The 15516-nt window shown below is 38.4% G+C and overlaps 2 protein-coding genes across 3 annotated transcripts in view; one reads left to right on the plus strand and one right to left on the minus strand.

Moving 5' to 3' along the window:
* The window catches only part of LOC116909618 (ankyrin repeat domain-containing protein 20B-like), a 118964-nt gene that overhangs the window by 27489 nt on the left and 75959 nt on the right, over nt 1–15516 (minus strand). The window contains exons 10-11 of one of the 2 annotated variants that reach the window (XM_032913244.1): nt 7003–7239; nt 4872–4985 (exon numbers count right to left, since the gene is read on the minus strand). In XM_032913244.1, the coding sequence (XP_032769135.1) occupies nt 4872–4985; nt 7003–7239 (351 nt within the window). The remainder of the gene's footprint in view (nt 1–4871; nt 4986–7002; nt 7240–15516) is intronic. The other variant, XM_032913245.1, reaches the window with a different exon arrangement.
* Nucleotides 1479–3258, plus strand: LOC116909619 (CTP synthase 1-like). Its single transcript, XM_032913246.1, is given in 3 exon segments — nt 1479–2238; nt 2240–2437; nt 2439–3258. Coding segments are annotated over 3 exon segments (1680 nt in total). The 5' UTR covers nt 1479–1576.

The raw sequence follows: 15516 nt of genomic DNA on the forward strand, positions 1-15516 counted from the left end.
CATAAATTGCAAAGCTGCTGTAAGTCGAAGAACACTGTCATTAAGATAAAACGGCAACCAATAAAATGGGAAAAGATCTTTACCAATCCTACATACCATAAAGGGCTAACATCCAATATATAAAAAGAACTCAAGGTAGATTCCAGAGAACCAAATAACCCTCTTAAAAATGGGGTACAGAACTACACAAAGAATTCTCAGCTGAGGAATAGCTGAGAAGTATCTAAAGAAATGTTCAAAATCCTTAGTCTTCAGAGAAATACAGTCAAAATAACCCTGAGACTCTACCTCACACCTGTCAGAATGGCTAAGATCAAAAGCTTAGATGAAAGCAAATAGTGTCGAGGATGTGGAGAAAGAGAAACACTCCTCTATTGTTGGTGATTGCAACTGGTACAACCACTCTGGAAATCAGTCTGGAGGCTCCTCAGAAAACTGGACATTGTACTACCTGAAGACCCAGCTATACCACTCCTGAACATATACCCAAATGATGCTCCGTCATATAACAGAGACACATCATCTACTATGTTCATAGTAGCCCAATTTATAGTAGCCAGAAGCTGGAAAGAACCCAGATGCCCTTCATCAGAGGAATAGATACAGAAAATATGGTACATCTATGCAATGGAGTACTACTCAGCTATCAAAAACAATGACTTCATGAAATCCATAGGCAAATGGATTGGATGGAACTAGAAAATATCATCCTGAGTGAGGTAACCCAGTCACAACAACAACAACAACAACAACAACAACAACAACAACAACAACAGCAAAAACCCAACACATGGTATGCACTCACTGATTAGTGGATATTAGCACAAAAGCTCAAATTACCCAATATACAAATCACAGATCACTTGAAGCTCAAGAAGAGGGACAACCAAAGTGTGAATGCTTCAGTCCTTCTCAAAAAGGGGAACAAAAATATTCATAGGAGGAGATATGGAGATAAAATTTGGAGCAGAGACTGAAGGAATTATATGCATACATTCTAAAAGCATATAGCCACCTGAGTTTTGACAAAGAGGCCCATATCACACCTTGTTGCAAAGACAGCATCTTCAACAAATGGCAGTGATTAAACAGGGAAGATACATTTAGAAGAATGAAACCTGATTCTTATTTTCTCACCCTGAACAAAGCTAAAATCCGTAGATATCCTGTTAGATATACATGTTTTAATTGGAATAGCCTTAGAGGTCAGCACTAAACTGACACCTAATGACATAACTATCTCATTCAGTAAGTCCATAATTAGTGTGTGTACATGTACACTCATCAGAGAAGATTAATTTGGCAACTGATGGTGATTAGCAGAGACATACAACTTGTCTCTGCAAAATGTCCTAAATGAAACACTTATCCCCCTACCCTCTCTTACGGCTCGTGAATCATTGCAGAAGAGTGGGGAAAAGAATATAAGCACCGTGCACCGCCTAGAGCCCGCCTCTCAGAAAGACGGCTGGCGCATGCGGCCTGGCTGAGCACTGGCTCCTCGAGTCACGGCGCACGCGTTGGCCTTGCTGTGGCTGACACGAGACTCTGAAGCCCGCTCCAGGTTAAAAGAAAAATGAAGTACATTCTAGTTACTGGTGGTGTTATATCAGGAATTGGAAAAGGAGTTATCACCAGCAGTGTGGGCACAATACTCAAGTCATGCGGTTTACATGTAACATCAATTAAAATTGACCCCTATATTAACATTGATGCAGGAACATTCACTCCTTATGAACATGGAGAAGTCTTAGTGCTGGATAATAGCGGAGAAGTTGACCTTGACTTGGGAAACTATGAGCGGTTCCTTGATATCCGCCTCACCAAGGACAATAACCTGACCACAGGGAAGATACACCAGTACGTCATTAACAAGGAGCACAAAGGAGATTACATAGAGAAAACTGTTCAGGTTGTCCCTCACATCACAGATGCAATCCAAGAGTGGGCGATGAGACAGGCGTTAATACCTGTAGACGAAGATGGCTTAGAACCTCAAGTGTGTGTTATTGAGCTTGGTGGCACGCCCTTCATTGAGGCCTTTCGCCAGTTCCAGGTCAAGGTCAAGAGGGAGAACTTTTGTAATATCCGTGTCAGTCTGGTTCCTCAGCCAAGTTCACCAGGGGAACAGAAGACAAACCCCACCCAGAACAGTGTTCGGGAGCTTAGAGGACTCGGTCTGTCTCCAGACTTAGTGGTGTGCAGATGCTCAAATCCTCTTGACACATCTGTGAAAGAGCCGGGTACCCTTGCTTTTAGAAGAGCAAGGGGTTGTGGACTACCTTCTTCGGAGATTTGACCTTCCTGTTGAGAGACAGTCACGGAAGATGCTGATAAAGTGGAAGGAGATGGCAGACAGATATGATCACTTGCTGGAGACCTGCTCTATCGCTCTTGTGGGCAAATACACCAAATTCTCAGACTCGTGTGCCTCTGTCAAAAGCTCTAGAGCACTCTGCATTGGCTATTAACCACAAGCTGGCGATCAAGTACATCGATTCCACAGACCTGGAGCCGAGCACCCTGCAGGAAGAGCCTGTGCGCTACCATGAGGCCTGGCAGAAGCTCTGCAGTGCTCATGGAGTGCTGGTTCCAGGAGGATTTGGTGTTCGGGGAACAGAAGGAAAAATTCAAGCAATTGCCTGGGCTCGGAAACAGAAGAAGCCTTTTTTGGGTGTGTGCTTAGGAATGCAACTAGCAGTGGTAGAACTTTCGAGAAATGTGCTGGGATGGCAGGATGCCAATTCTACAGAGTTTGACCCTAAGACTAGTCATCCTGTGGTCACAGACATATCAGAACATAACCCTGGGCAAATGGGTGGAACCAAGAGGCTGGGCAAGAGGAGAACCCTGTTCCAGACCAAGAACTCAGTCACGAGGAAACTCCATGGAGACACAGACTACTTGGAAGAAAGGCACCGCCACCGATTAGAAGTGAATCCAGTCCTGAAAAGGTGCTTGGAAGAGCAAGGCTTGAAGTTTGTTGGCCAGGATGTTGAAGGCGAGAGGATGGAGATCGTGGAGCTGGAGGACCATCTGTTTGTTGTTGGAGTGCAGTATCACCCCGAGTTCCTGTCCAGGCCTATCAAGCCCTCCCCACACTACTTTGCCCTCCTGGCCTCTGTGGAGCAGCTCCCACATTACCTTCAGAAAGGTTGCTGGCTCTCACCCAAGGACACTTACAGTGACAGAAGTGGGAGCAGCTCCCCTGACTCTGAAATCACTGAACTGAACTTTCCATCAATAAGTCAGGACTGATCTGGGAGTGCCACAAAGCACTGAGAGAGTGGCTCTTCCCTACATAACTACCTCACAGTTTAAGACAAGTGAAGCATTGATGAGGAAACACTTGAGGACTAAAGGAGGGTCATGTGGAGAACTGCTGACATCGTGCTGTTTGGCAACAGTGCACTGCTTCACTCACTGCCTTATTACACAGACATGGCAACAATATCCACACATTGTCTGGAACGCTTAACTTTATGTGGGAAGCTCTAAATTACTCCAAAAATTAAGACTTGGTTCTGTGTTTTTAAAGAAAGGTAAAATTGTGACAGAGTTGTTGAACACAGGAAAATACTGCTCTATATTCAAGAACTACCTAAAATCCACAAATCTCTTTTCTATCTCTCTGAATTAAGAGCTACAGGGAAAAAAAAGACTCAGTATAATTAGTAACCTTGGAGGAAAGAAGATGTTACTTGGAATGAAGTCAGGGAGATGCCTGGTGCTAAATAAAACTCAGTGACCAACTTTAAAAAAAGAAAAAAAGGAATATAAGCGCCAAAAGTGATGGATGACTACAAAGAAGCAATGTTTTCTGAAAGAAACAGGGCAGTTGAATATATGAGCTTCACAGCAGTTGTGATAGCTTCTGTAAGACCTGTGTGAGTCCAAGTCACAGAAGAAAAACAACCCAGTTTGAAAAAGAGAGGTGACCCTGAAGTGTCACCCCTGCTGTGGAGCTAAGGGCAGTAGTTGCTGTGAGAAGGACAGTTAGTTTTCTTAAGGGTGTAAGGGACTCATGTTCCAGTGGCAAAACAAATCTGACTCTAAGAAATTTAGAAGCCAAACTGAGGATACAAATTTGATTAGTAGGAAAGAGGAATGTAATCTTTGAGGGAATGTGTGATGAATGTGATAAAAAAAAACGTTGTATGAAATTCTCAATGACCTAAAAAGACACGTAAATCTAGAGAAATTTCTCAAACATTTAAAGTAATTCAGGGAAGGGTTGGGGATTTAGCTCAGTGGTAGAGCGCTTGCCTAGGAAGCGCAAGGCCTTGGGTTCGGTCCCCAGCTCTGAAAAAAAAAAAAAAAAAAAAAAAAAAAAAAAGTAAAAGTAATTCAGGTAGAATGTTAAAACAAAAAAAAAAAAACCAAGAATTCAACGATGTTAGCCTTACCTCTTTAATACAGAAATATGGCGTCTTCTCTCAATTACTGACTTGTTGCTTTGAAGCATATAAGCCACTGCACGTGAGATCACAAGACTTAAGCATATATCTAACATCAAATTTTCAATTACTTATGTTTTGGCTTACTTACATCAAATATCATTTCAATTATAACAATTCTCCATTCCCTCACTAGTAGTATCGCCATTTATTTTGTGTGTCAGTGCTGGAATTCCTGTTAGTGTTTAAACCATGGCAGATTTAAGATTTGTTATCCTTATAGTATAAATTATTTGCGTATAAATCTTGGATGACGACTAACAATAGTGTTCCTGTGACAAAGAGAACAAAAGTGCAAGGGCATGCTCAAGGCTGTGCTCTTTTGTTCAAAATCCCTTTGCAGTACCTCGGAGAGACCTTCTACATTCATACTTCATGAAACAGACCACTTTCAAATTAGGGGAAACTACTTACCATCGAATGTGTTCTTCCTGCAGAGGTACTGGGAAACGGTTCTTCATCAGAAGCATCAGATTCAGAGTTTTCAGTACCCTCTTTCATCCTCTCCTTTAATCTTTCCTTCAGGTACTGGTTAAGAAATGAGTATTGTGTTGCAACTAGCTGGGCCTGTTTTTCTTCATTTGAGTCCTCAGATCGAGGCTGGAAATGGACAGTTTTATATTCCCTGTCATACTGACTTTTATTTTTTTTAGTTTTAAGCTATTCTCTACATATAAGAAAGGTATAATATATATTTGCTTGTAGTACTCTCAGGGTTTGTTTGTTTGATTGTTTGTTTGTTTTGGGGCACATGTCTTCAAATGATTTCTGTGCACTTACTAACCACCAGATAATAACAAAAAAATAGAACTAATAATATTTTCATAGTTACATGTCCTTATATATACTTAGCTACTCAAAATTAATGATTTATCATTAAGAAGTAAAAATAGTTACATCCTACTCTCATGTAGCCATCTCAACACCCAAGGATATACTTTAGACCCTCATTGTCTGATGTTAGCTGATGAGTACCCTCCTTTACTCTCACCTCTGCCATATCTACACCCATAGGTATAGCTCCAGACCATGGTTCACATTGGCTTTGCCTGGTATCGGTCCAGTCTAGAAGCTCATGCACCAGCTTTTCCTGGTCTAGCTCCAGTCCACAGCTTTCATATTGGCCCTACTAAGACAGGCTAAGATCTGACACCAGGCACACAACCAAAGAAAGGCTATAAGATAACATCAGGCAAAAAAAATTCACTTGCTCAGAGATTAATGAACTAGAAACAAAACAATAGAAAGAATCAATGAATCTAAGACTGGTTTGATATTTATTTGTTTGTTTGTTTGGGTTTCAAGACAGGATTTTTCTATGTACTCTTGACTGCCCTGAAACTCACTCTGCATACCAGGCTACCCTAGAACTCTGAGATCTTCCTGTCTCTGCATACTGAGTTCTCAGATTAAAGTCATACACCACCAACTAGCTAGAGTTAGTTCTTTAAGAAGATAAATCAACAGACCTTTACCCAACAAACTAAGAAGGAAAGAGGTGAATTGGGAAACATTATAACAGGCATCAAGAAATTCAGAATATAATAAAGGAATTATTTCAAATAATGTGTTCTGTGACTCAGATGCTAAGAGCACTGGCTGATTTTAAGGCAAGAAGAAAAAGAAGCTCTTTCAAATTCCTTTCTGTGAAGCCAATATTACACTTAGAATCAGGACAGGACACAACAAAAAGTAAAACTATAAGAAAAGCAAAGATAATACAAATATAATAAATAATAATCCTAGAAAGTGAGTAGCCTTTTTATATACCAATAACAAGCATGTTGAAAAAGACAAACAAAAAAATTCAAGAAAACATATCTAGAAATAAACCTAACCAAGCATGTCAAGGAAGCCTCATTAATGAAAATGTTAAGACACCAAAGGGAGGAAACATTGAGGATAATATTAGAAGGTGCAAAGATCTTTCATGGTCATGGATTGGAAATTTTCAACATTGTGAGAAATGGCTATTTTACATAAGCAATCTAGAGATTCAATACAATTATAGTTGAAATTCCAATGGAATTATTCACAGAAATTGAGGAAAGAATTTTAATCTTCATAAAGAAGCACAAAACAACCCTAAATAACCAAAGAAATCCCAAGTAAAATGAACAATGATCTGAGTGTCACCATATATGGTTCCAAGTTATTCTACAGAGCCCTTGTAATACAATTACCATTATACTGACACAGACACATTCAGAGATTACTGGAATAGAATAGAGAACCTAATTATAAGGCCATGCAACTAAAGCCACATGCTTTTCAACCAAGACACCAAAAATATACATTGGTGTAAATGTAGCACAAAGATTAAGGCGATTCAATGAGTTTTGAATTAGACTTGAGGCCTGTTTTATAGGCAATGATTCATTCTTAGTACTGAAAACCAAGCCAAAAGACAGTGGCTAGGAAAGTAACAGACTCTAGGGAAGAAGCTAATGGTGTTGTCTTGCTAAATGAACATGTTCTCAAATTGCTTTCTAAAAATTTATGATTAATCACAGAGAAGAGCACTTTTCAAATTAGTGGGTTTTACCATAGAATATGTTTTTCCTTCAGAGGTACTAGGTAGTATCTCTTCTTCAAGAGTAACATTCACTTCAGTTTTTCTAGAGAGCCTACAAACCAACTTTGGTGTCTCCTTTTGGATGGGGCTGTCACCCTGAGTATTCTTTTGCACCAGCAACATATCATCACTGTTGTCCTCAGGAGGAAGTCCCAAAGGTACAGATTCTCTATCAAGCATCTCTATTGCTGAGTCTGTAGATAGATTCTGCAGATGAGAAGGTGAATGATTAGTTTCTTTGGTCTCAGTGCCAAACATTTTGCTGTTTTTATTTAGAAACACTTGTTTTAAAAATGACATTATCCTTCAAAGTCATAGGGGTATGGACATACCGAAATAGGAACAAATTAGTAATTAACAGCTAAATGTCTCTGTAAATGCTTAGCTATTAACACAAGACTCTTATTGAGAAGTCAGGATAATTTAAATTATCCTGGAATAGAAGCAAAACAGAAACCACAAACATAACTCAGTTTGGATTGGAATAAACAAACCTAAGTATACATTAACTTTGCAAAGAGTGAGTTGTATGGTTTTAACATGGCAAAGCAATCTGTGCATTAAAAGATTACACCATTCTCTATAATGTGGAAAACTGACTTAAGACACTTAAGTCAAGAATCCATCACAACATGAAACTACATATTTAAAGCATGAAGAAAGAACTTCTTTTCCTCAGCTCTACCATACTGGCAATCAAGGTCACATTGCTCATAACTTCAAACACCTAGATAGTGTTTCAAAGTTGATCTCATCTTCATTTCATAAGGAAATTATACACATAACTGCAGAAAGGCTATCAGGAAAAGAAATTGGCCTTGAGCCCACCCAGCCAGAGAAATAAAATCCTTCTGGTTTGTACCTGCACCCAACAGTGGAGCCTATGCTTGGAATCCTCATTCACTCATCCTACATCCAAATGAAGCTTGACCCTCAGGAGTTTTGACACATTCAGGACAGCAGGTAGGGCACCAACCCCTACCACAATGCCTGGCCTAACTGGGACTCACAGTACTCCAGGGAACACAGGATCCCCAACCAGCAAAAGACACAAGCTCCTTAGAGTTTACATCTGTACAAGAGATAACCAGATGTTGAGCAGCAAGCACAAGAACATGAGCAACAGAAATCAGTACTACTTAACAACATCAACCACTAAAGCAAGCTCTGGATATACCTGAAAAGGAAGATTCAGACCTAAAATCACACCTCAGGATGGTGATAGGACATAAATAGCTCCCTTTTTAAAAAAAATCCAGGGAAACACATTTAAACAAGTAGAAGCCCTTAAAGAGGAAAGACAGATCTCCTAAAGAAATACTAGAAAACACAATCAAACAGGTGAAGGAACTGAAAAAAATTACCCGGGATCTAAAAATGAAAATAGAAACATTAAAGAAAACACAAAGGAAACAATTCTAGAGATGGAACACCTAGGAAAGATAGCAAGAGTTACAAATGACAGATGCAAGGATCACCAATAGAATACAAGAGATAGAAGACAGAATCTCAGGGGTAGAAGATATCATAGAACTCACTGATACAACAGTCAAAAAATGCAAAAAGTAAAAGGCTTGTAACTCAAAATATTCAAGAAATCCAGGACACAGTGAAAAGACTAAACCTAAGAATAGCAGGTATTATTCCAAACTCAAAGGGCCAGTAAACATCTTCAACAAAATTATACAAGAAAATTTCCCTAACCTAAAGAAAGAGATGCCCATAAACATACAAGAAACCTATAGAACACCAAACACATTGGACCAGAAAAGAAATTCTTCTTGTCACAAAATAATCAAAGTGCACCAAATGCACAGAACAAAGAAAGAATATTGAAAGCCATAAGGGGAAATGGTCAAGTAACATATAAAAACAGACCTACCAGATTTCTTAACAAAGACTCTAAAAAACAGAAGATCTTGGAAGAGATGTCATACAGACCCTAAGAAAACACAAATGCCAGCCCATTTGCTACTATGTCTAGCAAAATTCTCAATTACCATAGATGGGGAAACCAAAATGTTTCAGAAAAAAAACAAATTTAAATAATACCTTTCCACTTACCTAGACCTACAGAGGATAATGGAAGGAAAACTCAACACAGTGACAGAAAAAAAACAATAACAAAAAACAAGAAGAAATTACTCTTTTCACAACAAACCCAAAAGAAGAGAACCACACAAAAATAATTCGACCTCTGACAAAAATAACAAGAAGCAACAATTACTGGTCTTTGATATCTCTCAATATCAATGGACTCAACTCCCCAATAACAAGACATAAGTTAACATACTGATATGTAAACAGGACCCCGCATTTTACTGCATGCAAGAAACACACCTCAATGACAAAGACAGTAACTACCTAAAATTAAAAGGCTGGAAAAAATTTTCTAATCAAACGATACCAAAAAACAAGCTGAAGTAGTCATTCTAACATCCAATAAAATAGATTTTCAACCAGAAGTTATGAAAAATATGGTAAAGAATCAAAGGAAAAATCCGCAAAGATGAACTCTCAATTCTGAACATCTATATCCCAAATGCAAGGGCAGTCACATTCATAAAAGAAACTTTACTAAAACTCTAAACACACATTAAACCTCACACATGAATAGTATAAGACTTCAACACCCCACTCTCACCAATGGAAATATCATGAAAACAGAAACTAAACAGAGACACAGTGAAACTACTAACAGAAGTTATTAACCAAAAGGATTTAATGGATTCCTACAGAACACTTCACTCTAAAACAAAAGAATACACCTTTTTTTCAGCACCTCATGGTACCTTCTCCAAAATTGACCATATAATCAGTCACAAAACAGATAAAAGAACATTGAATTGATCTCATGAATTCTATCAAACCACCACAGACAAAAGATGGTCTTCAATAGCAACTAAAACAACAGAAAGCACACATATATATGGTAACTGGATAACTATCTACCCATGATAACTTGGTCAGGGAAGAAATAAGGAAATCAAAGACTTTCTAGAATTAGAGAAAATGATACTGAAACTTATGGGACATAAAGAAAGAAGTGCTAAGAGGAAAACTCATAGCTCAGAGTGCCTCCAAAAAGAAATTGGAGAGATCCTACACTGGCAACTTAATGGAACATCTGAAAGTTCTAGAACAAAAAGAAGCAAGACACCCAAGAGAAGTAGATAGCAGGAAATTATCCAAGTCAGGGCTGATATCGACTAAGTAGAAACAAAGGCAACTGTACAAAGAATCAACAAAACTGGAAGCTGTGGGGGTTTTTTGTTTTTGTTTTTTGTTTTTGTTTTTGTTTTGTTTTGTTTTGTTTTTTGAGAAAATTGACAAGATAAATAAACCCTTAGGCAAACTAACTAGAGGTCACAGAGACAGTACTAAAATTAACAAGATGGTGCTCTAGGCTCTGTTCTGAAGCTGGGTGGTTCTGTGACCCTGCAATGAGCTCAGAGGGGTGTAAGTACAATCTAGGAAGACAGGCTATGGGGTTTTCAGCATCCAATGAGATAGTCAGGCTTCCGGTCCCACCTGTGCCCAAAGCTGACCCAGTTCCACTGAACTCTGTACCCACATTCCATGGGGGAAGAGAGTTGGACTCTCAGAAGTGTGGAGAATCCTGAGAGCACAGGTGAGACCACCACTTCTGCTCACATTCCAGGGCCAAGAGGAAACCACCTGCTGCCCTCTGGACACAGGAAACAAGCAGCACTCTGGGACAGGATCTTTCCAGTTTCCACCTGCACCCAGAGCTGACCCTGTGAGACAGCTCTCTGTACCCAGATCCCAAAGGAGAAAGCAGGTCTTCAGGAATGCTGACACACAGGCTTATAGGAGGGTCAAGCCACTGTCAGAGACAGCAAGACCAGCTAACACCAGAGATAACCAGATGTCAAGAGGCAAGCACAGGAATCTAAGCAACAGAAACCAAGACTACTTAGCATCATCAGAGCCCAGTTCTACCATCAAAGCAAATACTGGATACCACGACACACCGGAAAAGCAAGATTTGGATTCAAATTCACATCTCATAATGATGATAGAGGACTTTAAGAAGGACTTAATGAAAATAGAAAAAAATAAAGAAATCACAAAGGGAGACAACCTTGGAGATAGAATACCTAGGAAAGAGATCAGAAGCCATAGATGCAAACATCACCAACAAAATACAGGAGATAAAAGAGAGAATCTCAGGGGCAGAAGAAACCATAGAAAATATTAAAACAACCATCAAATAAAATGTAAAACACAAAGAGCTCCTAACCAAACACATGTAGAAAATCCAGTACACAATGAGAAGACCAAACCTAAGGAAAAGAGGTAGGTATAGAAGAGAGTGAAGATTCCCAACAAAAGGTACAGTAAATATCTTCAACAAAATTATAAAAGAAAACTTCCCTAATCTAAAAGAAGAGAAGCCCATAAACAAAAAAAAAGAAGCCTACAGAACTCCAAATAGATTAGACAAAAAGAGAAATTCCTCCCATCACATAATAGTCAAAACACCAAATGAACAAAACAAAGAAAGAATTTTAAAAGCAGTAAGGGGAAAAGGGCAAGTAACATATAAAAGCAGACATATTGGAATATACCAGACTTCCCGCCAGAAGATCCTGAGCAGATGTCATACAGACAGAAAGACAATACAAATGCCAACATAGGTTACTGTGTCCAGCAAAACTCTCAATTAACATAGATGGAAAAACCAAGATATTCCATGACAAAACCAATATTAAACAATATTTTCACAAATCCATCCCTACAATAGATAATAGATGGAAAAGTCCAAGGAGGGAAACTACACCATAAAAAAGCAAGAAAGTAATCTTCTTGCAACAAATCCAAAAGAACAGAGCCACACAAACATAATTCCACCTCTAACAAAAAAGTGACAGGATACAACAATCGCTATTCCTTAACATCTCTTAACATCAGTGGACTCAATCCCTCCCCAAAAAAGACGCATTAACAGACTGGAAAAGTAAAAAGGACCCAGCATTTTGCTGCATACAGGAAACACACCTCAGTGACAAAGACAGACACTACCTCAGAGTAAAGGCTGGAAAACAATTTTCCAAACAAATGGTCTGAAGAAACAAGCAGGAATAGCCATTCTAATATCCAATAAAATGGAGCTTCAACCAAAAGTTATCAAAAAAGAAAAGGAGAACACTGCATATTCATCAAAGGAAAAATACACCAACATGAAAACTCAGTCCTGAATATCTACGTTCCAAATGCAAGGACACCTACATTCATAAGAGAAACCTTACTAAAGCTCAAAGCAAACATTGCACTTTACACAATAATAGTGGAAGACTTCAACACCCCACTCTGAACAGTGGACAGATAATGGAAATAGAAAGTAAACAGAGATACAGACAAACTAACAGAAGTTATGAATCAAATGGATTTAACAGACATCTCTAGAACATTCCATCCTAAAACAAAAGAATATACCTTCTTCTCAGCACTTAATGGTACCTTTTGCAAAATTGACCATATAATCTCTTATTAAACAGGCATCAACACATAGAAGTTTGAAATAATTCCATACATCCTATCAAATCACCACAGACTAAGGCTAGTCTTCAATAACAACAAGAATGACAGAAAGCCCACATACACATGGAGGCTGAAGAATGTTCCACTCAATGCTAAATTGGTCAAGGAAGAAATACAGAAAGAAATTAAAGACTATTTGGAACTTAATGAAAATGAAGGCACAACATACCCAAACTTATGGAATACCATTAAAGCAGTGCTAAGAGGAAAACTCATAGCTCTCATTGCTTCGAAAAAATAAACTGCAGAAAGCATACACTATCAGCTTGACAGTACACTTAAAAGCTCTAGAACAAAAATAAGCAAATACTCCCAAGAGGAGCAGATGACAAGAAAATAATCAAACCCAGGACTGATATCAACCAAGTAGAAACAAAAAGAACTATACAAAGAATCAATAAAACTAGGAGCTGGTTCTTCAAGATAATCAACAAAATAGATAAACCCTTAGACAGACTAATCAGAGGTCACAGAGAGAGTATCCAAATTAACAAAATCAGAAATAAAAAGGGACACATAACAACAGAATCTGAGGAAATTCAAAAAATCATCAGATCCTACTACAAAAACCTATATCAACAAAGCTTGAAAATCTGGATACAATGGACAATTTTCTTCACAGATACCAGGAAAAACATTAAATCATGATCAGACAAACCATATAAATAGTTCCATAACTCCTAAAGAAAAAGAAACAGTTATTATAAGTCTCCTAATGAAAAAGAGGCCAGGACAAGATGGGTTTAGTGCAGAATTCTATCAGACCTACATAGAAGATTTAATACCAATACTGTTCAAACTATTTCACAAAATAGAAACAGAAAGAACACTACCAAATTTCTTCTATGAAGCTACAATTACACTTATACCTAAACCACAAAAGACCCAATAAAGAAAGAAAACTTCAGACCAATTTCCCTTATGAATATTGATTCAAAAATACACAATAAAATTTTCAAAAGTCAAATTCAAGAACACATAAAAACAATCATCTATCATGTTCAAGTAGGCTTCATCCCAGGGATGCAGGGATGGTTCAATATACAGAAAACCATCAATATAAACAAACTCAAATTAAAACACACACACACACACACACACACACACACACACACACACACGATCATCTCATTAGATGCTGAGAAAGCAATTGACAAAATTCAACACCCCTTCATGTTAAAAGTCTTGGAAAGATCAGGAATTCAAGGCCCATGCCTAAACATAGTAAAAGTAATATACAGCAAACCAGTAGCCAACATCGAACTAAATGGAGAGAAATTTAAGCAATTCCACAAAAGTCAGGGACTAGACAAGGCTGCCCACTCTCTCCTTACTTCTGCAATACAGTATTCAAAGTCCTAGCCAGAGCAATCAGAGAACAAAAAAATGATACAATTGAAGGAGAAGAAGTCAAAATATCTCTATTTGCAGATAATATGATACTATTGTTAAGTTACTCCAAAAGTTCAACCAGAGAACTACTAAGCCTGATAAACACCTTCAGCAAAGTGACTGGATATAAAATTAACTCCAACTAATCAGTAGCCTTCCTCTACACAAAGGGATAAACAAGCTGAAAAAATATGAAACCAACATCCTTCATAAGTCACAAATAATATAAAATACCTCAATGTGACTCTAAACAAGCAAGTGAAAGATCTGTATGACAACAACTTTAAGTCTCTGAAGAAAGAAACTGAAAAAGATCTCAGATGATGGAAAAAAATCTTCCATGCTCATGGATTGGCAGGATTAATATTGTAAAAATGGCCATTTTGCCAAAAGTCAATACACAGATTCAATGCAATCCCCATCAAAATTCCAGCTCAATTCTTCATAGAGTTAGAAAGAGCAATTTGCAATTCATTTGGAATAAAAAGAAACCCAGAATAGGAAAAACTATCCTTCTGGGGGAATCACCAGCCCTGACCTCAAGCTGTATTACAGAGCAATAGTGATTTTAAAAACCACCTGTTATTGGTACGGAAACAGGAAGGTAGATCAATGGAATAGAATTGGAGACCCAGAAATGAACCCACACATGTATGGTCATTTGATCTTTGACAAAAGAGCTAAAACCATCCAGTAGAAAAAAGATAGCATTTTCAACATGGTGCTGGTTCAACAGAAACCAAGGCCATTCAAAAACTCATCAGAGTCCTCAGCTCTGAAAAAAAAAAACCTCATCAGAGTCTATGACAAAAGCCTATAGTCAACAAAACTGGAAAATCTAGATGAAGTGGATGATTTTCTAGACAGATTTTAGGTACCAAAGTTAAATCAGTATCATACAAACCATCTTAACAGTTCCATAACCCCTAAGAAAATAGAAGTAGTCATTAAAATTCTCCCAGCCATGATGAAGTCCGGGGCCAGATAGTTTTAGTTCAGAATTCTCCAGTGTGTGGGCCAAACTCTTAGAGCCTCTGTTGAAGTGACTGCGCCTGACACCGTTTCTCTGCCATCCTTTGTAGATCTTAGTCAAGGAATCAACCCCAACATTACCACGGAGGTACAGGCGCTGTGCTGTGGAAGCAGTTCTCATCATATGGGGCGAGCTCTTTATGTTTGATCAGCTTGACTGTGTCCACATATTCGGGACTTTCAGCTTTCCAAACTTTTTAAGGAAGGCTGCCAGAGCTCTGACAAACTCCTGCTGGTTAATGTCTGTTAAGGTAACACCAGGCATTATGCGGTCTCCATGCTGCCAGCCAGGGGAAAGGGTTAAGATTGGTTTTTTAAAATGATTTTTGTGGTATCTGTAAATTAATACATTTGCCTATGAAGGCCTGAGCTGTTGCATTGTCTGATCCTGGATTCCAGGCAGTTATGAGTCACCTGACATGTTCTAGAAACAGGACTTGGGTCCTGTGCAAGAACAGTATGTGCTCTGACTCTCTGAGCCATCACTCCAGCTCC

This window comes from Rattus rattus, chromosome 9 (assembly GCF_011064425.1).
Source record: "Rattus rattus isolate New Zealand chromosome 9, Rrattus_CSIRO_v1, whole genome shotgun sequence".
In the NCBI taxonomy this organism is placed as follows: Eukaryota; Metazoa; Chordata; class Mammalia; order Rodentia; family Muridae; genus Rattus; species Rattus rattus.